The 21,554-nt window shown below is 49.8% G+C and overlaps 6 protein-coding genes across 6 annotated transcripts; 2 read left to right on the top strand and 4 right to left on the bottom strand.

The window, feature by feature from the left end:
* Window positions 1-1,260: 1,260 nt before the first annotated feature.
* Window positions 1,261-1,647, bottom strand: BKA55DRAFT_167207 (uncharacterized protein). Its single transcript, XM_046185000.1, has one exon. It carries the CDS (start codon window positions 1,563-1,565, stop codon window positions 1,293-1,295), a length of 273 nt encoding a protein of 90 aa, XP_046054999.1. The 5' UTR covers window positions 1,566-1,647; the 3' UTR covers window positions 1,261-1,292.
* A 1,379-nt stretch (window positions 1,648-3,026) lies between these two features.
* Window positions 3,027-4,847, top strand: BKA55DRAFT_533966 (Alg9-like mannosyltransferase family-domain-containing protein; the record flags this gene model as incomplete). The annotated part of the gene is made up of 3 exons (XM_046189535.1): window positions 3,027-3,135; window positions 3,283-3,859; window positions 3,917-4,847. 3 exons carry the CDS (start codon window positions 3,027-3,029, stop codon window positions 4,845-4,847), a joined length of 1,617 nt encoding a protein of 538 aa, XP_046054998.1.
* Window positions 4,848-4,917: 70 nt separating this feature from the next.
* On the bottom strand, window positions 4,918-6,325 carry BKA55DRAFT_604884 (ribosomal protein L1-like protein). Its single transcript, XM_046196581.1, has 3 exons — window positions 6,213-6,325; window positions 5,948-6,125; window positions 4,918-5,893 (listed from the first exon to the last, which is right to left on the bottom strand). The coding sequence occupies exons 1-3, from the start codon at window positions 6,229-6,231 to the stop codon at window positions 5,413-5,415; spliced, it is 678 nt and encodes a 225-aa protein (XP_046054997.1). The 5' UTR covers window positions 6,232-6,325; the 3' UTR covers window positions 4,918-5,412.
* Window positions 6,326-6,452: 127 nt separating this feature from the next.
* On the top strand, window positions 6,453-11,691 carry BKA55DRAFT_554627 (putative death-receptor fusion protein-domain-containing protein). The gene is made up of 7 exons (XM_046191604.1): window positions 6,453-6,703; window positions 6,763-7,610; window positions 7,658-8,879; window positions 8,928-9,174; window positions 9,268-10,102; window positions 10,156-10,829; window positions 10,886-11,691. The coding sequence occupies exons 1-7, from the start codon at window positions 6,609-6,611 to the stop codon at window positions 11,612-11,614; spliced, it is 4,650 nt and encodes a 1,549-aa protein (XP_046054996.1). The 5' UTR covers window positions 6,453-6,608; the 3' UTR covers window positions 11,615-11,691.
* Window positions 11,692-11,835: 144 nt separating this feature from the next.
* BKA55DRAFT_499820 (uncharacterized protein) lies at window positions 11,836-18,800 on the bottom strand (the record flags this gene model as incomplete). The annotated part of the gene is made up of 4 exons (XM_046186686.1): window positions 11,836-13,268; window positions 13,323-13,868; window positions 14,327-14,375; window positions 14,718-18,800. 4 exons carry the CDS (start codon window positions 18,798-18,800, stop codon window positions 11,836-11,838), a joined length of 6,111 nt encoding a protein of 2,036 aa, XP_046054995.1.
* Window positions 18,801-19,611: 811 nt separating this feature from the next.
* Window positions 19,612-21,441, bottom strand: BKA55DRAFT_500368 (uncharacterized protein; the record flags this gene model as incomplete). The annotated part of the gene is made up of 5 exons (XM_046186747.1): window positions 19,612-19,823; window positions 19,888-21,019; window positions 21,076-21,125; window positions 21,186-21,270; window positions 21,406-21,441. 5 exons carry the CDS (start codon window positions 21,439-21,441, stop codon window positions 19,612-19,614), a joined length of 1,515 nt encoding a protein of 504 aa, XP_046054994.1.
* Window positions 21,442-21,554: the final 113 nt, after the last annotated feature.

The raw sequence follows: 21,554 nt of genomic DNA, 5'->3' as shown, positions 1-21,554 counted from the left end.
GGTGTTGTGTTTGTGAGAGTAGAGGAATCAAATTCGGTGGGAGGAATCGAGCCTTTTATGTCAATGAATCTCAAGGTTTACAGTAAATGAAGTGGACCTGCGCTGCTGCTGCCTTGAGAACCTGAAATAACTTCAAAGACCACAAAAGAGTCAGACGGCAACCTGAAGTTAGAGGTCATGGTTGGCACGAACCTCCGAGATGCGAGCGAGTTGCTATTGGCGAGACTTGAGATCTCGAACACCGTCAGTGGACAAAGGAAGGTGTTTATCTAAAGGTTTACTATGGTTAAAGTGCGAGAGACTGCTTGTCACACCAACATATGCTTTGTTCACATCTAAGTAGGTTGGCATACTACATATTGATTAAGCTTCAATGAAACCTAACTATTTATTGAAAAATTATTCAAAAGACACATGCAGAAAAGAAAGTAAGGAAAAATATACTTCATTCACGGCATTATTCTGGAGCGCATTAATGCCCAGATATAAGCATCCAATCCAATGCAAACTACACTTATTTCAACCTCGAATAACCCACTTGAATGGACACTCATTAGCATAAGTCACTGATCTCGCTCGCATCTGAATTATGCTAGAACATCCAAATCGATTCTTTGTCTTTCTTTCACCGAGCTCTTAGATACTAGATATGTGGCCGAGCTCATTACATCCTTTTGTCCACGGTCAGCAATAGCACGGACGGCGTATCAAGCTACTCCCTAAGGCATCTCAGGATATATCAGTGTTATGAACAAACCTGAGATAACAAAGACAGGACAGCGATAAGTATGGAATGGTCACGAGCGGGCGCATCATAAATGATTCCCAAATCTTAGCCAGGGAGAAGAGTTGGCAAATGGCTACAAGACACCGTCAGTGCAACAGCAGCTACACATTGAAATCAATCTTATTACCCCTTAACTTCGTGGCGTCTGGCCATCTGAAAGCTTGTTTTGTTGAGTCGAATACCGCAAAGGAGAACAATCATGATCATGTTGCTCAGGTGGATCAACAAATCATGAGAAGGTCGTGCAAGATTCTCAACGATCTCCAGTGCCGAAAGGGCTGGATTGGTCTGCCCTGTTCGTTGCTTGTCTGTGAACGCAAACATGGTCAGGCAGTGTATGTATACGGTCCGTGTCCTTTCGGTGATGAACAGCCAAGGCCATCAGATTTGACATGCGGAGTACCACAAAGAACAGAGGCGGTATTGCAAGTGGGATGTTGATATTGCCCTCAATATCGTACAACAAAGGCGGTGATGTCTCATTGATATACAGATAAAACCACATTCAAGACATTAGTGGCATGCATAACAGAGCCATTGAACCCACCTTTCCCCTCATCCCGCCAAATAAACGACACTTGATGGAACCCCCAAATGCACATGAGGGTTCCAACTCATCAGTAGGATGATATTGTACACGAATCCCGGATTGACAGCCCTTGAAGGCATTCTGCAGACATGCGGCAGTATCCGTACTCGAGCTCGCTCCCGATAGCCAGCAGGGCACAAAAACAATACATGGATATTGTCTTGCAACGGTACATATCATTGGAATCATGCGACTTTGTTTGCCCTATGTGGGTGCTGAGCAATTCGCGGGACGGGAGTAGAAGACGGGACACCACCCAACACGTGTTGACATGGAGGGCCTGTGAGAAAAAACAGGCCATGCCATTGATTAATTGTCACTAATTGCCATCCGATCCAATTCCAAGATTACCATCGTCATGGTAATTGTCCCAGTTGGTGGCTGGAAGCTGGCGTATCAGCGGCCACGACGATTAGATCTTTGATTGCAATGGGCCTAGCGCTGGCCAGGATACCTACCTAGAATTGGAGCTCTTGTCATCCTGGCGTTTAGGTTACCGTGGTACCTTGATTTGTTTCGGGATATACTAGGTACCTACCTGTATGTAGAAGAATATGAGTATCCCTAGAAATCAGTTGTTCCAGCCATAGTCGCTCAACGATATATTAATCACAACAAAGCATGAATGGATCCAACAGTAGCCCGACCAGAATGATATCATTGTATTGGGGCTTCAGGAGGCCTGCCCGTCTGTCTGTCAACCCCCCAGAAATCGCCTCCCCCTGTCCCGTCCGTCAGTCTAGGGAGCCCGAGCCCCTAAAAAAAGCTTCTAGCGGACGCTGTGGACCTCTTCCAAATGCCCACCCACCTCATCATTGTCGCCAGTCCCTTCCCCTAGCCTTGGGATCCAGCTAGTACCGCCAATCCCGGATCACGGCGTCGTCTCCCACTGGCCACGTTGTAAGCTGGCGCTCCCCCTGGGCTTGAAATATTTCCCCTTGGCCCCTGTCCATTAGTAGCTTGGGCCCTCGAGACGAGTCGAGTCGAGCTTCTGTGCTGATCAATCCTGATGAGATTTTGTTGTTGATCCTTGATCCATGAAGTGGCCCTCGCCTTGAGCCAGTCCATCCATTCATGCCCTGTAAGTTGACCTCAGTGGGCGAATGTACCTTTTGGATCTCTCTGCCTCTGGTGGGGGGGGTAGGTGTCACTCACTTAAACGGAACCTGACCTCCAGAAGGTACCTTGCTTCACCTTCACCTACACCACCTACATCTACTCATACATACATCATTCTCGCATTTCCTCTTCCATTCTTGTTTTGGTTCCTTGTACCTTCTCTTCCTATAAATTCTTTCCTGACCTAAGGGCTTGCCTCGCATATTTGTCGATCTAATAATAGACCTTCGTAAACCTTCCATCTTCCCTTTCCACCTCTGCGACTCGAAGCTCTTGCAACGACGTACATACCAGCGGCGCATAGCGATACGGATATACTCTAATAAGCTCGAATTTCCTGCGGCCGGCGAAATATCGACACTCTTCTCTGCTTCCCCCACTTTGCGATTGCGACACTGGTGCGCCAGCTATAGGAGCGCATCGAGTCGAAGAGCTCGCCCTCGCCCTTTGTTTATGCGGATCCTCGATGCCTTTTCCCCTTGGAACTAAGCTCATGATTGCTCTCTCAATTCACAGCTGCTAAGACCAACTATGTGGCGACGCACATATCTCACGCTCGTCCTCATAAGGCTGTGGTTTGCGTTATCACCCAGTTATTTACACCCGGACGAGAACTTCCAAGGGCCTGAAGTCATAGCTGGTATGTTTCTCTCTGTGCCAGCTCCTAGTTGCTCTCATATTGCTACGGCGCATAGCAAGAAACCCATGCATGTCCAGATGTTGCACTTTGATGCCCTCTCTGTTTATGCAGACTGCCACTACGAGTCCAACTGCTAATACGCGACAGGCCAAATTTTTAGCTATCCCGTACGACACACTTGGGAATTTACAAGCGAGAATCCTATCCGAAGTGTTTTCCCACTATGGCCCGTCTACGGTCTTCCCATGCTCCTCTTGCGGTGGCTTTGGATTGGTAACGGCAAAGACGGAGAGATCCCACCTATTGCGGTTTTCTGGACTCTGCGCGTGCTCATGTTTGTCATTAGCTTTGTTCTTGAAGATTGGGCTTTGCATGAGTTGATCCCGTCACCGAAGCATCGCCGTGTTGCCGTCCTCCTTGTCGCCTCGTCCTACGTGACCTGGACCTATCAGACGCACACGTTCTCCAACTCGGTAGAGACACTTGTTGTTGCGTGGAGTCTTGTTCTGATCCAGCGAGTCGCTGATCCACGGGTTCGTTCTTGCACACCATTACCACTGATAAGACTATCAGCTGACTTCAACTTCGATACACAGCAGCGGTCATGTGTTTTATCCGCTACAGTGCTTGGAATAGTTGGAGTATTCGGTGTATTCAATCGAATCACATTTCCAGCATTTCTGGTTGTTCCTGGGCTTCGACTGCTTCCTGTGTTCTGGAAGAGGTGAGTCACCCTATTTGCGCTTGGCGCGGAAATGCATGAACAAGCTAACTTTCACAGGCCTACATCTCTCGTATACTTGACGTTAGCTGCAGCGGTGACAACTGTCATTGCAATCGGTCTAGACACCGCATTTTACCTGCCAGGTCCCATCACATGGACCGACCTGATCCATAAACCTGTAATCACCCCTCTTAACAACTTCAAGTACAACTCGGCAACCGAGAATCTAGCGCAGCATGGCCTCCATCCTTGGTACCAGCATCTGGTGGGGAATTTGCCGTTGCTGCTGGGCCCAGCTGCAGCTTTGTTGATAACAAAACCCAAACTGTCAATCCGACTCTGGTCGGCAGTGTCTGGTTTGGTGGTACTGTCGGCGTTTCAACATCAGGAGGCGAGATTCTTGCTACCCACGGTACCACTATTTCTTTCGTCAATTCGCATGCCCCAAAACCAAACAATACTCTACGTCTTTACAACAGTTTGGATCGGGTTTAACCTCGTCCTCGGCTCGTTGATGGGTATCTACCATCAAGGAGGTGTGGTGCCGGGTCAAGTCTTCTTGAGTCAGCAACCAGATGCCACCCAAGCTATCTGGTGGAAGACATATACACCGCCAATCTGGCTTCTTAATGGCAAGAATGAGTTCTTGACCACGCGAGACGTTATGGGTCTCAAGGGTGAGGTGTTACTTGAACAACTCTACGGACTCGCCACATGCGACACTCCCGCCGACAGACGAAACCAGGAGTATCTGAAGGAGAAGAATGGTACATATCTGATCGCCCCGGCATCAGCGACATGGTTAGATCCCTACCTGCCCAACAAGGGCTTGGAGGGGCTACGATTTAGAGAGGTATGGCGTTACAGGAAACACTTGAACCTGGATGATCTGGATTTTGGCGACGACGGCGTTTGGGACACCCTGGCCAGGGTTATTGGGCGACGGGGCCTCGTCGCCTGGAGAGTAACAAAAAGCTGCCCAAATTGAAAAAGGGGGGCAATGATTGTTTGTCGAATTTTCTTTGTCGCGAATGAAATAGAAATCATTAATGACGATCCAATTTTTTCGGCTCTATGGGACAAGGTCATCAAAAATTCGGTTTCCATGATTCCACCTTTGGTCGCTGTAATTATCTTTCATTCAAAAAGGTCATTCCTTTCTCCCACCAATTCGCTTCGCTTGGAAGAACCCCTGCTCACATCTCCCCGCAGTTAATGATCTGGAAATTGAGTTGACTTCAAGAAATGCAGTCACGTCACTGATAGTCCTATAGGGCCCAAGGTGCCGTAAATTTGCAAACAGTGATAGGTTGTAATCCTAGCATTCATGATGTTCCCCTACACAACATTGAGCTTAGCGATGGAGACAACGATAGGTGAACTTGAAGTCTGAAAATTCTCCACCATTTCCAGTGCACACAATCGTCAAGTATTTGATAGGTTCAGTTGACAATCACGTCAAACAAGCACATTTGTCTCATTGTGTTTATTTTTCCTGCCATCCTATTCTAAGCTGCAGTCCACATTTCAGTGAACACGATTGCCGAGCCATCTCAGGCAGAGGCTAAAGAAACACGCTTAGTACAGGCGCTTGGGGGGGACATGGAAGCCTTGATGGTAAGGCTTCCAACGTTCTGCCAGCCCTTCTTGAGAAGAGAGACGAGGTAGTTGATGGCCAGCATGATGTTGGCGATGAGCTGCTCCTGGGTCATCTCGACGTTGCCGACGGCGACACCCATGCAGAGAACCTTCTTGAGCTGGAACTTGATGGTGGACTTGACCTCGTTGATGCGGCCAGTCAGGTCGTCGGCGTGAGAGACGGGAGTGGGGAACTTGCCGGCCTTGGACAGACCAGGACCCAAGAGACGGGGAATCTGCTTGATGAGGGCCTCAGAAGCGACGAAGGCGTCGTACTTGCGGGCAAGCTTCTTGATGAGCTTCTTGTTCTTGTTGAGCTTCTTCAAGTCATCGGCAGACATGGCGTCAACACCACCGTGCTTGGCACGATCGATATCGTGCTGGTCACCGAGAATGCTGTCAGTTTGTTAGCCTCCAATTCTTTTCGCTCTGTCGATTCTTCGGCCGTACCAGATGGACATGTTGGGTCGGGGGATGGAGGGCAGGCGGATGGTGCCAGAGAAACGCTTGTCACGCTGAGGGTCATAGTTCTTCAGGCCGATCTGAAGCTCAACGGTCTCAAGGAAGTTTCGCTTCTTGGTCTCGTTGGAGTACTCCAAGAGCTCTCCGACTTGCGTCCGGACATTAGCTGCATCGCCGTTAGCATTTTTGTCGTGGTTTATTATTGGACTGTAATTCTTCGTGCGAGTTCAGTCTCCTCCAGGATGTATCGTACCGACTGTGATCTTCGACATCTTGACAGTCTCCCAATAGATAGCTGTATAATCTAATGGTGGTCAGGGCGAGTTGAGTTGGGGAATCAGAAATTCTGAGCGCAGTCGATTTTTGCTGCAAAATTAGAAAGTGCGTCCCGGCAAAAGGTGGGGTGCCTTCAAGGGCAAATTTTTCTCACGGGATCTTTCACGTGACAATTTATCGAAGGTACCTAACCTATGGCACTTTACCTTACTAGTAGGTTGTCGAAGAGATCAAGCTTTAACGACGGCTTCGAGGCGAGGGAGATTTATGAACCAAGTTGAGTATTGGTCAGTTTCTTTGGGAATTCTCTTTGTCTGAAATACGACGTCGAAACTATAAGGTGTCGTGTCTATGCTCTTCAGAACCCATCAAGATGAAAGACACAGCTCAACAAGTTGACGACTTAATCGCCAACTCGAATCACATCTCAAAATGGGTCGAGGAACAGCCAAGTGAAGACCAGTCAAGGTGCGCAAATCTTCCGAGTTCGCTTTCATGTAAATATCCTAAAGAAGCTTCATCTGTAGTTGGGCCCAATCGATATTCACAAGACTCCTTGAAAGTGCTTCTCAGCCAAGAGGTGTTTCAGGCAACTCATGCGTAAAACTCTGCGGTTTCGTTGAGCAGTCGTCAAAATCGCAGTCACAGAGTCTCAAATTTTGGGCCTATTCGAGGGATGTTACTATAAAACTCTTCAATTTTTATGTTGAATGGAACGAGTCAGACAACCATCGGTCAATGAAACTGGTTCTTGACCTGCTTCCTCAGCTTATCAGGAGAAATCCGGATGAGAAAGCTGGCCAAGGTACCAAATCTGCCATCTTGGACAGTCTTGTCTCTATCATGACTGGGAAGTCATCTAAACCCCTGGCTAAGTCTGCTATAAAAGCATTGGACCATCTCCTTACCAAGGACATTGTTTCCCTGGATGAGATACGGTCCAGCTATGTCACTCTTCAACAAAAGGACACATCAACAAACCATTTGGGTGTCTGGAAGTCTTTTATTTTTGAGTTGTTCCACTGGATGACGCTTCACTTTGTCTGCCCTACTGCAGGAAGATTTATTGTCTGCTTGTACCGCGGTCTTAGAAGCCAAGACCAACGAGAAATTTCAGGGCAGTTGAGCATTGAGACTTGGCACAGATGGCTACTTGAGGCCATAAACGAGGAACCATCCATCCTAGAATCAGTCAAAAACTATATCTTCCTACCCCTGTTCAAGGCGGATAAGTCTGAAGCCCTGGGTTTCTTGAAGAGAATGAATGAACATGAGGCTGTCTCTGCAGGTCATGAGATAGATATCAACCTCCCGGCTCTGCTGCAACTGGCAGCCCTAGAGATCGGCAAGAAGGTTGGCTTGGTAGAAGAGCCAGGTAAGGTACCAACTGAACATATCCTAGCACCTGCTAATTTGTAACAGCACTCGGCGACGATAAATCTGCCGATAGCGATTCATCGATTGTGCTCGACGAGAAGGTACTAGAGAGTGTCTTGGCCCACCCATCTCACGAAGTTCGCTCTCTCGCACTTTCACTACTCATGAGCTCTCCATCAACGACAAGGCCATATTCATCCACAGCCCTTGACCTACTCCGCAAGCATCTCGCCACATACTTTGCCGATTCAGATGCCAAGTTCAGAAATGAAGTAGCCGGAAAGGTTCGAGACATGTTCAGAAGGGTTAGAGGTGCTATCTTTGTGCTTAAGAAAAGCATCCCAAGAGCCGCCGCTCGTAAGCAAAAGGAACAGCCAGGCCAGGCCCAGGAGCAACATATCCTTTATCGGACCAACCTTATATCTCTCCCCGAAACTCAGCTGGTGCACTGCTTGGAATATCACGAGAAGTTCTTATTCTGGTACATTGGCTTCTTGTGTAGCGAGTTAACACCCACTGCTTCTTATCAACGACATAGTGCTTCTCTCAAGGCTGTCACTTTCATTCTTCGAATGGAAGGAGAAAAGTCCAAAACATGGGAGACTGCAGATGACCAGACACTGTTCTTCGATCGGTTTGGCAGTTCATGGCTCCGAGCTTTGTCTGACCTGATCATGGATCCCTTTGATGACATTCGAAGCCATGCTGCTACGGTACTCAGATGGATTTTCTCGGATAGTCGGTACAGGAACTTCCGCCTTATGGCCCGACAAGGCAAACTGAATCCTAACGAAGAGCTCACAGAACTTCTGAGACGGGCTGAAGAGCTTGCTCGCAAGACTGCTCGAGCTGATCATTCAGACGGTGTTGCTAGAGTATCTCAGCTACTGTATCGGTTCTCTGAAGATGAGCAACATCGAGTCGCACTTCTTTCAAAGCTGATTGGAGGCCTGGAAGCGAGGCTAGTAGTCGCTGAGAAGGATCTCGGCAGAGCAGTTCTGGATGCGCCGCTGCACGGTGATTTTGCTTCCCTGTGCTACATGTGGCAGGTGGTGTCAGAGCTTCAGTTCTCTGAAAGTGAGTTACAGTCCGTACAGGTTCTGCAGGACACTCTGGTCACCTGCTGCGAAAGAGTCTGGGCAGCAGTCCGCGACATTCTCTGTGATGACTCGCCTGAAGGCCATCTGCCCCAGGAGCTAGAGGAGGTTGATGGACTTGATACCAAAGATGTGCTAAGCTATAGCTTCCGATCAATACATGAAGCCAGGTAAGTCAACAAATGACTTCGAATATCCCTTCAACTAAAAAATCGTAGCAATCTTATGCGCATCATGATCCTCCCTATCAAGCAACACTCTCGGCAAGGCAGAATCTGCCCCTCAAAAGAAGCTTATGAGAGAATAGGGAATTTATCTTTTACTCAACTAGCCAGTCTAAGACACCGCGGCGCTTTTACGACTGTCGCCCTTACTTTCTCTACATGCTGCCAACTTGTTAAGCACTTGGACCAAGCTAAAGCCGGCGCTGAGGGTGGTACCACTCTTCTTGAGCAGTGGTATGCGGTAAGTTAACTATTTACCTGTTGATTCTCTACATTATAAAAACACATACTCTCCAAGGTATGGAATAGAAGGTCGGGAACTGACAAAAAGTAGGGCACCTTAGAAGCGATCAACGCTCAGGTATCGACCACTCGGCGATCTGCCGGTATCCCTGCCATGATGACTGGCGTCTTATCCGCCAACGCGTCTAATCCTTCATTTGAACAAGTCATGACCAAGCTCATGGAGATCGCCAGCCAAGAAGCCCGCGTCACTGAGACAGACGGTTCGAATCTACCCCAGGTCCATGCCTATAATTGCCTGAAGGAGATCTTCAAGAGCTCCTACTTGACAGCCATGGGAAACAAGTCTGAGAAATTCTTACCGCAATGTCTCGAGCTGGCAGCCAATGGCCTCAAGTCTGAACTATGGGCCATCCGTAACTGCGGCTTGATTCTCCTCCGAAGTCTCATTGACTGTCTCTTTGGATCCCACCAGAGCAAAGCTCTCATGGAAGCAGGATGGGATGGCAAAGCCAACCGGATCGCCTACCACCGATACCCTTCGCTTCCAAGGACTCTTCTCCACCTTCTGAAGTCCGGCCACCAGATGATGGCGTCTATTGCTGCCAGTTCAGCAGCGGCCGAGTCAGTCTTCCCAGCCCTTGACATCATCCGAAGAGCTGGTCCTCCTGAGGTACTTCGTGAAGAGCTTCAAATACATATCGCAAAGTATTTAGCCAGCCCGGTGTGGCACGTCCGTGAGATCGCAGCCCGAACTCTGTGCTCATGTCTCCTGCACGCTCAATGGCTCAATACTATTACCAGTATTGCTGCCGAGTCTGTTCGCTCCCAAATCGGGAATGTTCAGAATCATGTTCATGGCGTTCTGTTGGCACTAAAGTATATCGTTGATCGGTTGAGCGAGGTTATGCCTGAGCAATTGCAACGTGAGAAAGACTGTATCGACGAATTAGAAAATCCGCTAACACATGCTATACAGACGACATGCCCAAACTCTCCGGATTTCTCATCGAGTACTGGCGCGAAATCCAAGCCTTGGACTCACCCGAAATTCCTGCCGTGTACCTTGAAGTCGCCAATCTTGTACGAGCTCTTCCCAGGCTCGGGTCAATTGATCGTATCCAATTTGAATTCCCTACCTCCAACAATCGAGAAGGGGCTCTACTCAGGGCACAGCGGGTAATCCACGAAGTCCACTCCATCGCTGAGGGCAGTGGCCCCATCGAAGACCTCAACATCTTACTCCTGAGCAAGACTATGGGCGTCAACACGATAGTGGCTGGTCTCGAGACAATTCCTAAGCTTTGGAATACTTCTCGCCTTTCGGAACAAGAAGTGAGCAAGTTCTGTAACTTGTACCGCGATGTTTGTGTCAAGATTGGACCTGTCGAGCCTCGTGTTATTGCTCTGCAGAACCTCACAGAGATCCTGGATCAGGTTCTAAAGAGTGGAAATATCAGCCTTGTTTCACCGGATCTGCTTCTGGAGATTTGGAGCAGCCTGCCACTAAGTTCTATCAACCCAGCCCTTGCCAACGCCGTCATCAGAATCAGTGGCTGTGTCATCGCCATCCTCAGTAAAACACAGGTTATCACCCCGGAGGGAATCAAGAACTGGGGACATATGATGGCCGACGCCGGTCTGGATGACAAGGTGAGTCAAGGGGAATGCTATTGATACACGGTATTTGACCACTAAATCTTCTTTAGGATTTTGATACTCGTCTTGCTACAGTTGAGTCCCTCTGCTCATTCTTTGCCATCATTGAGGTGGGCCAACCATGGGCTCAAGAAGAACACCTTTCAGCTGTCCTTGCTCTCTATGACTCCCTCAACGATGATGATGACGACATTCGAGACGTTGGATCCGCAGCAGTTAAGAGCATTCTAGGCAAAGCTCTTGTACCTATCGAAGCCGCAAATCGTCTCCTCTCATGGCTATCCCAGCACTACGCCGGTAGCCCAACGTTCCGCCAGGTCGTTGTGCGTCGCGTCATGGGTGACTCTCGATATCCAACCTCTGAGAGCAATGTGGTTTCTATTAAGGAACAGCTGCAGGAGGCATTGAAGTTTGATGATTCACTTTTTGTCATTGAGGAGCAGAACTTGTTTGTGGATGAGGTCAGAGAGACACAGCGCTGGGTTTCTCTCTACAAGAACTTAACATGGGAGTCCAATGACCCCTCTCTTGACTCACTTACAACATGGACAAGCGAAGGGTTAGAAGCAATGCAGGATCTTGCGAGTCAAGAAGACGGACCTCTTGGATATGCGTCAAAACCAGAGGTCTTCGCAATCTTGTCTCGGGTTGTTCATGCTTCCGCAGCGCTAATAAGAAAACAGCCTGATTCTGGTCTCTGCGAGAGGATCAACAAGTCAAGCAGTGTTCTCCAAGACAGTCACGGACATATGTCAGGCCTTTTGTTGCAGTCTCTCTAGGCAACATCACAAACATGGAGAGAAACCTGCAAATAAAACAAGAAAAGAGAAAAGTAATGATTTAATGCTATTTATGATTTATTGAAAAACGAGCCCCCCGACGCCTCGCAGTAAAATACCGGCCGTAACACGTGTGCTGTATGTGAATAATAGAAGTCTTTCAATGAGCAACTTCCCCCCTTTCTTCTCCTGACTAAGTTAATTCTTTTCGACATGGTATCTCAAACATCTGTGTGGGCTCTCTGAATGCTCTTAATGGACGGTGATGGAGAACCTGGACTGTCCAGCAGCCCGTTCTTACCCAGCTTGCGGACGAGCATCGTATTCTGTGCCTGTAACTCGCCAACCTGTCCTTCAAGAAGCTCGATCTGACGGCGAGCAACATCTCGCTCTGTACGGACGCGCTCAAGCTCAAGCGAGAGGTTGTTTTTCTCTTCCTGCTCAGCTGCTTTGCGACGTCGCTCTTCAGCCTTGCGCTGGTCCCGTTCACGCTTCTCCTCGAGCTTGCGCATCTCGCGGCGGTACTTCTCTTCCTGCTTAGCCACCTCCTTTTCATGTTTCTCACGCAACTTAGCCAGTGTAGCAGCATCCTTCTCCTTGTCCCCAAGAAGCTTGCTCTGTCGACGCTCCTCAAGACGAGCCATCTTCTCATCAAGCTTTTTCTTCTTTTGTTCAAGCTTTTTGAGTTCCTTATCGGCTAGTGACTGTTGTGATTGTTGCGGATTGGAGCGGGATGTTTCCGATTGGGACTCGACAAGACTCTCGGGAGATTTGTTCTCGGCGGTCACACTCTTCTCAAGGGCTGACGCAAAGCTTCGGATCGAAGAGGTGTCGCTGTCGTCATCATGTTGCTCCTCAGCGATCGCGTGAGCGTCGGATACACTCCCGTCAGTGGACACGAGATCAGAACCAGTTCCCCAGGTCTTGAGCAGGCTTGTAGGAATATAGGAACTGGCAGCCCCTATAGCACCAGCTATAACACCATACAGCCCATTACTGCCAGGGAAAGGGTCGTCTTGACTTGGAGACATGGAAGTTTCAGCCTTGGTGTTTTCAATATTAGTAGTAGGTTTCGGCGCAACTGTGGGCTTTGCATCGTTCTTTATAGATGCCTCAGTGCCTTGAGCAGTCTTATTTGCTTCGCCAGTCTCTTCCGGCTCAACAAATCCATGCATAGCCTTCGAAGTCACCCACTTAAGGAACTTGCCAGCGTCACCCACGATGCCCGGTGGTGTCCCCTTCTCGATAAGAAAGCGCGGGACACTGCCGCCAGGGTCACTACGAGTCACCATGAGCCATTCAACAGCCGTGGCAGGTTCGTCAAGGGGCACTGAACCGTGACCCTCGCTGCCAGGTTTCGAGCTTGATATCCTCCCCTCGTCTCGATCCAGCAGATCCGCCGACGACAGAGATCTCTTAGAGGCAAAGTTGTCGACCGGGACTTCACGAATTACTTCAACTGATTCGTAATAGCCACGAATAATGCCCTGGCGGGGAGGACACTCTGGGTGCTCGCAAGGTTTTGAGACTATCATGTACTGTCGGAGGGGCCGGGATCCTTGGCCGGGTTTTACGGAGGTCTCGGAAGTCAGGAGAAGAGTCACAAAGTCTCGCGGGGCGGTCGGACCAGGGAACTGGGCAGAAAGTTGAAAGACTATTGGTTGTCAGCTGAAAATATTTTGGGTAGTGATAGCATGATTCAACGTACCTTGCAGTTGGCCATGATCACCAATCTGCTTGTCCTCCACCTGCTTATCGGCACCTATACCACGGATATTGCCACTTCCAGGAGCACCTTGGACCTTCATCGTCTCTGAAAACTCAACAGCAAGGCCCTTCTTCCAGTCGTCAAAGGAAAGCCCTTCGTGTACACTCCGCCGAGCAAACCATGCGCCGCGCCCATCTTTGGCGCTCAGTTTATAGACGTTGATCCCGAGAGGATTCTCCTTCGCGCTGACTTTAATCTCCTTCCACTCCTTCTGCAGATCTTGTGCCTGGCTGATAGCTTCAGCTTTCTGTCGCAGGGTCAAAGCTCGTTTGATATCAGGACCTGAAGCCGCCGACTCCGTCTTGGATCGAGCTCGTCCTGCAGAGCTTGAAGCTTCCTTCTTGGCTGGCACTGGAATAGATTCCACTACGGTCTGCGTCTCGGAAAGAATATCGGCGAGGAACTCGTCAAGGTCGTCTTGGGGCACCTGTTCCCACTCAACAGGGCCCATAGCCCCGAGAGGTTCGTGATGATTACCCCCCATAGCTGTTGGCGGAGTGGATAGGTATGGATGGAGATGAGCGGCGGATGGATTTAGTGATTAGAGTAGGTGTGAGTACGAGTGTGAGTGTAGGAGTAGGTACCTGGCAAAATATGAGCCTCGTACCTGCTTACGAGAAGAAAACGAGACGGGATAAAACAAGGAAAGTCCAACAAGTCGCTAAGTTTCAAGATGAAGACGTCAGAAGTAGAACAAGATGAGATAAAGCCAAGAAGACCAACCAATGCTAGAAATAGCAGTCGGAATCATACCAATAACCCTTTTTGTTCTTTCGGCCGCCAATGGGTCATGACCAACTGCCGTCATTCCCGCGTATTGACGTCACTAACCTACCTACCTACCTAACCTGCCTTTGGTACTTACTTACCTATAACCTTCAGTGGCCAAGCCTTACCTAGGAGGCCCCCGGCTAGGGCGGCGGCGGCCGGGGGTTTCAAAAAACAAATAGACAGACAGTGAGGATAATCTGGTATAGATCTGCATGAGTATTTCTGTCACCCCAGTTGCTTAACGCTGGTGAGCCTATTTTTATTCTGATACCCCGAGGAGCCCGGATTCGTTCCTCCGTATAAACGAAAACGACTAGAATTATGCATAATCAATTCCAGAACATCCCTACTCCCGATTAGTCAAACTGCTGCCCATATAAAAGCACCGCTTCTCGGGATTTGTGAAAGAGTCCGCTCCGTACGTATGATGACAGATGAAATTCGCCAGGCGAGGGCGAGCCTGAGAGTTCTATTCACCTCTCGAATGCTTGCTTACACATGTATAGCCGGCTAACTTAGGATGCCTTACACAATTACAAGAATGCTCTATATATCGTATTACACAATCGACAACTTCCGATCCTTCATCACAACCTGGTAGTCCTGCTTACAGCTCCCACAGTAAGTATCCCGCCACTGCTCAAGGGCCTGCCTTCTCTTAGCCGGTATAGGCTCCATGACCTTTTGTGACCCCTTGCCGGCTTCTGCTCCTTTCTTCCGCCCCTTTACGTCGCCCTGCTGCTGAAGCATAGTATCCAGTTCATCACAAAGGAACTTTTCGTCTACCAACCAATTCTCCCATTCTGACTGTAGCATCTCTCGCTCAATGCTGTTGACAACCCTCATGGCTACTAACAAATCATGTCGATATGATCCTAGCCGTTGTCGAGTCCGTCGAAGTCGACGGGCTGTAGCACGACTAGTAGGTGTAGTCAAACTAGCACCAGCATCCTCCCAGGGCGTATCTATATCTGTCGTATCCAGTAGATCCTTAAAGGTCGAGAAGCATGTGCTGTTCTCGGGAAAAGACAACCCTTGATTAGTCCCCGATGCTGCATCCAGATCCGCAAAGTATATGGCCTTGCTCATCATGGAATTGGGTCGAACCCCAATGTTTTGCATGAAACCTGCTGCTCTTCGCTCTCTCCACCACGTCGATGTCTCGCTCGACGTTAGCAGGAGATTTGTAAGGGTGCTGAATGCGAGAAGCGCAAGGATGATCCACTGAGCTGTAATCAAGTTGAACAAGTTGCGCAGCACAGCAATAGCCCACATGATGAGTGATGATACAGCGCTCTCCCCCAAAGACCGAATCGTCTCAAACACCATCGTCGTCAGGGTTCGAGGTTTGATGGCCTGCTTCTTTGTTGAATCTGTCGCAGCAGGCGAGAAGACCACCACCTCTGTCTGTTGCCCAATCTGACCGTACACCTGAATTGCTCTGTTTGTTCGGCTTCGAGTTCCAAGCTTTCGAACTTGGTCCGTGGCAACCTCAGCTAACCCTTCAGCGTCACTCGCAGCATCGTGAATGGCTTGGCGGTCAATCAGGTTCTTGGAGAGCGCTGGGTTTTTCGACCAATCCGTTTTTGTGTAGATGGCTAGTTTGCACTTGGACTTGGCCACATGCGTTATGACAATCTTGGTCACAACCTTGAACCAGCTTGAGTGAGGCAGATGCCAGGCCGTCTTGACATGAGTTACCACGTACGTAACGTGATCGCTAAAGACATCGATGATCTGGTAGTCATTGACATCGGCCGTTTTGGACCGACCTAACACATCTTTATAGTCGACCTTGAACTGGAAGTCACGTCTCATCCTGCCTTGATCAACCAGAACCCAAGGTCCCTGGGCGATCTGCTGAGCACGTCGTTCAAAGTACAGCTTTGGGAATACAAAACTCTTGTCACCGAACAAAACATGGAAGCAGGACTTGGCACTAATTTCAAAGTGTCGCTCAGCCGCCATCTCCTTCATGCCCTCTGGCTCATAAATGACAGGACGAGCTGGCAAATGAAGTTTATGGTTATGTCGAACTCTCGATCTCGAAAGACGAAGCGGAGGGCTGAACTCCATACGTCGAGCAACAGGCCGTCCCATCGAAGTACCGTCATCCATGGGCGTATTTGCCGAGACCTCTTCCCAGCTTTCGACACTGGGACTTGGGCGGTCATACTCTTCCTTTTCGAGGTTGACCAAGGTGGTGATGATCGCCTCAACATCCATGGGCTCCTCAGCCTGGATGTCGTCGATCAGTAGGTTGAGGCGAGTGTGGAGGAGACCAAGGTCCTCCAAGAAGACTTTGATAGTGATCCTGGTATATCCTGTTTCGTTGGCGTTTTCATTCAGGTGCAGGAAAATGAAGTCGCAGTCCCTGCCTGGGGCTGCCGTTACTTCGCTAATGATATCAAGACTGATACTGTAGGCCGTGACGAGTCCTATCTGTTGTCCGTAGAAGTACATATTGTCGGGTGTAATGTATATACGGCCATCGCCCGCCATGTCTGGCTTGCCTGGCCCTCGCTCAGGAGACCCAGTCCAGGCGGCTCGGAAGACAAGCACCAGCTTCTCCTCCAAGGGCGCATCTGGGAAAAGTAGTCGAAACTGTGCATGTTGCGCTCTCAACTCTGGGGGATAGTTTCGGGGGAAGTATTCGCCACCGTCCTTCCGCTGAACACCTTGACCTACAGTGCTTCCAGGAACGACAACACCAATCGGGTCATCCTCATCGAGTCTGGGAAGGACGGGTTGAGGCGGTGCGTTCATTGCACCCCAGAGACTTGTTCCCCAGTAGTTCGCAACCACAGATGCAGGGAGTTTCCTATTGTTACCCACAGGTTGGCGTTCTCCTGCTGCCAGAACTGCAATGCGGCTCAATCCAGTCATCGAGGGGGGCTTAGCCAGTGTTGCTGGAGCTAGACTGCCAACCTGGGTGTCAACCGATGGCAGCATGCTAGGCGTCTGCCTGAAATTTGTTGTGCTTCCAACAGATCCTGGAAATCCTGGCGGTAGAGTGTGGCTAGTAGCCATCATGCTAGCCAGTCCAGCCGTGGAAGCTGAACCTCCCTGTCCAGCTTCGGGACCTTGAGTGCCAAAAGTCGCTTTGCGATGCAGGTCGAGTTTCTGGATGATTCTGGCAGCATGCTCACGGCCACTCTCGCCTTCCTCTCGAGCCAAGTCTCGACCCAGAGCAGTGATGGTACGACGAGAGATGCTGCCGTTAACGTCAAAGCTCTGTCGTGTACTGAGGTTACCATCTGGTCCTGGAATAGGCAGTGTGTTTGCCCGGTCAATATTAGGGCTTGATTCATCGTAGATACCGATCTGTGCGTCAAGGGCCTTGGCAGAGAACTCAGGAATACTGGGGGGAGAGATCGAAAACGCAGGATCGACGGAACCGGGAAGAGAAGCACTAGTTCTGTTCATGCTGGTTTCAAAAGCCCGCTTCTTGGTAACCTCAAAAACCTCCAACCACTCGGTCAGCTCGCCCTGCGTCTCTGCCTGGAGAAGGATTGTCTGGCTCTTGGTCTTAACCTCGAAGCAGAAGCGTCTGTCTTCAGCCACAGCCGGCTTTGCATTACAAAGTAGAACTCCAATCTCGTCACCCTGAAGAACTCCCAGAGGTCCTGGTATCAGCCAACCAAAGATGCCATCACGGCAATAGTACCATCTCCTGATCCACGTATGCCTTGCTGGCTTCCCTGAAAGCACCCGCAGGAACAGCCATCCTTGCTTTTCAGAGACAACTGTGGCACCCTCTTCAAGACGAACAGTGATAGGGCCACGAGTACCAAGGAAAGGAACAGTTGAAGTGCTGTAGTCCTCGAGCTCACGGGACGGCTTAAATCCTGCGAGCGCATTTTCTCCAATCTCTCTCCTGGCAGACTGCAACTCTCGTCTGAAGACCATCTCAGACGCTCCCATTTCATTCGACCAACCCTGTATGCGCTCCATTTCATGATTCCAGCGTGTAGTCTCGATTGCTGCTTCTTTGGCACGCCGCAGCTGGCTCCAACGTTCACTGCATATTTTGACAAGCAGCTTATCCATACTAAAGCGCAGCTGTGGTGCAAGCTGGCAGTAATCCATCGAGGCTTTGAGGTATGCCTTTCGTGTCTCAAAAACAGCAAAGGCGTCTTCGCGCAGAGCTGAGGGCTCCTTTGTCTTTGACTGACTGACGTATCGAGCGAGTGTCGAGTCAAACGTTCGCTGCGCCTGCTCCATAGCTCTCCGGCACTCCTTGAAGTTCCTGAGATCGCCAACGATGAACTGCCGAATAGGGTCGACAACTAGGCCTTCCATCTTCTTCATTGTGCTTATCATCTGTATCCAATACTCACGCCATCCATCGCCCACCCTCTTCAGAGCCAGAAATGTATAATCATTATCGACAACGCCGTCAGCCGCCGAGGGCATCGTCTTCACGAGAAAGGTATTAATCGTCTCTTCGAGGGCGAGGATATCGTGCAGTAGCTTCGACGTCGACTGAGCATATCCGTTGAGCCATTTTTCTATAGCATCGACTTGATCGCCAAAGTTGGCAGCGGTTACACGAAAAGTCGGGGAATCGAGTGCTGCTTCATTGAGGCCGACGGGGATGGCGCGGCCAGCCTGGTTGGCCGCTGGTGGAGGGGCGTCTTCTGGCATTATAAAGAGATAATTATGTTCAAGCGCCTGACGACAGCTTCAGTTGACACTGAGCTGAGGTCCCTCTATGGCGCAGAGAAGGGGGAAAGGGAAATTTTATATGACGGTGAGAAGATGAGATGAAATGATGTTGACAAGCTGTGTTCGTTGATAGGTCGTTTCCAGGTATTCTAGGTACAGCCCATGTAAGCTTGTATTGACGTAGCACACCCATGCTGGGTACCTACCTAAGGTACACCTACCTACTACTACCTACCTTAGGTGGGCATCCGCGGACCCCCACAGCGACCAGAAACACCGGAAACGGGGAGCTAATATCACATGAATACGCGGTATCAATACGATATTATACAATGCTAGTAAGCCTTATTTCATAAAATCGTAAAGTATAATGGGAGTTCCCCTGAATTATGGATATTTCCACCAGAACGGAAAAGGCTCCCCCTCTGCTTTCAGTTAGGTGATACATAAAATTACTTCACATCAACTCAGAACAATGGCCATGCAAACGACTAGTATTTCGTTGATCCGGCGTGTGGTGCCTGCTCATGACTATATACGCCCAATCAGGGACAAGCCTTGTAGCCAGCTAACGCCGACTCTACTCAAATAACAACAATCTTCAGGCCGGACGTCGCGATATGATGCGTTATCCATGATGGCCCTCCAGATTGATCCCCTAGCCGCTGTGCCACCGCTATACTTCAATTTTAATGGTTGGGCCTACCAGCCGTTAGACCTGACATTCTGATTTCCTGAGGTGCAAGAATTGGAGGGTCTGAGATGTACCTCTATTCCCGTCGATCATAACTCAAGCCGTCATCATTGTGCGAAGCGGACTGGGTCGCGATGCCTGGCGGGAAGAATGGAGAGGCGCGAGACTGTCCCTCTCCACCAAGCGGTGCTGGGCGATTGACATCGGCGCGGCATCGGTCGACCTCTGCGCCTCGGGGCGCATGGCACTGTTGTTGTACATGGACGGATGAACTTGAGTCGATCCCTCGCTGGTAACGAGGGGATCCGCTGGTCAATCTGTTTGCTGATTAGAATCGAGAGCTCTCCTTTCCCGAAGACTATGTCAACTCACCGTCGTAGTACTCATCGTCGTCACTCAAGTCAGCCAGCTGCTCAAAGTTGACCTTGTAGCGGAGAAGACCGCCGATACCACCGAAACCCTTGACGAACTGGTTGCCCTCAGTGGATCGGTCAGAAACGAACTCAAGAGTGGTACCAAAGTCCTTGTAGTGCTCCGCAATCCATTCCAGGAAGGACTCCTGAGAAACAATCTCCATCTCTTGGCCAGTCTCCTTGTCGAGGAACTTGTCACGGTTGGCCTGCTCTTGTTGCTTGGTGGTGTGAAGGATGACCTCGCTGCCGTTGCTGTCTTTGAGAACCCAGCGGGTGATCTCAAGGTTCTCAAAGACAATCAGAGTCTCGACGGCTCCGAGCTCGAGAGCCTTGAGGGTGTCCTCAATGCCGTAGCAAACCTTGCCGGTGTCCTGACTGATCTCCTCAAAGTACTTTCCGATGAGCTTCTTCTCCTGGATGAACTTGACGTTGCCAAGAGTCTCGGAGGACAGCTCAATAGCCTGGTTGAAACCGTTCTCACCACCATAAGAAACATCAACAACCTTGATAACTTTGGTCGCAAGACGGTTGTCGAACATGTCGGAGGCGTTGAGGTCGTTCTTGAAATCGGCGGAACCAGCAAGAATGAGACCAGCAACGTTGACCTTGTCAGCAGTGATAAAGTTCTGAACAGCCAACTCAGCAACCTTTCGAACGTAGTTGTGACGCTTCTCCTCTCGCAGACGGGCGAAACGGAGAGCGGACTGACCACCACGACCGTGCTTCTTGGGAAGATCGACAGAGAACTTGTGGACGACCTCACGGGTGTTGCCGCTAAGAGTTCCAAACAGGGCACCGTTACCATCCATGATGATGAAACCGAACTTCTGGTCGGACTCGAGCAGCTCGGCCAGAGCCTCGGTGTGGAACTTGTTGTCGCACAGGTAGAGGGAGGTGTTAATGGGCTTGAAGGGCTCGAAATCGATGTTGACCTTTCGCTCCTTGCCTTCCTGGGTCAAGATTTCACCACAGTAGACGACGAGACCGTTCGGGGGGACCTTGTTGTACAGCTTGAGACGCTGCTGGGTCGAGGTAATGGCGGACAAGACAGACTGTCTGTTGACTCGAGATTTGATGTTGGAGGCGGTACCCTGAGGGGTTGTTAGTGTCGTCATGGGGGAATTTCGAGAGGAACTTGAAGCCGTACGTATTCTTCAGCCAACATCTTGGCTGCTCGAGAGACTTGATCCTTGGGAGCTAAAAGGGCAGACGAGTTAGTGCGTGTTTTGGGGAGGTTGTCTGACGAGAACGGCTTACGGATAATGAGGGAAATCATTGAGGTTCCATTTCCTCTGGCGGCTTCAAGACGCTTTATCAGCTTCTTGACCTTCCAGATCTCAATCTATTACAGATGCCGTCAGTCATTGTTTTTGAACTTTGTCGATGGGCGAGACGTTAATTTCTTCGATCGCGGGGCAACGCACGACACGAGAAAAGAAGAGGGGCATTCGAGGGTTGGGATAAGGATAAGACTCACGTTCTTCTCGGCCTCGTTCGCCTGAGCGTCACTCATTTTGGCGGTTGAACTGTACTTAGCTCAGACCTTTGTATGTGAGTGGTTTTATTCCGGTAGAGATTTCTCCTCGAGAGTCTGGGAGTCGTGGAACTATTAATTCTGGACTGGAC

This window comes from Fusarium redolens (assembly GCF_020744475.1).
Source record: "Fusarium redolens strain MPI-CAGE-AT-0023 chromosome Unknown BKA55scaffold_2, whole genome shotgun sequence".
Taxonomy (NCBI): Eukaryota; Fungi; Ascomycota; class Sordariomycetes; order Hypocreales; family Nectriaceae; genus Fusarium; species Fusarium redolens.
The sequence above is the reverse complement of the archived record's forward strand: the minus strand, read 5'-3'. Positions and strand labels throughout refer to the sequence as shown.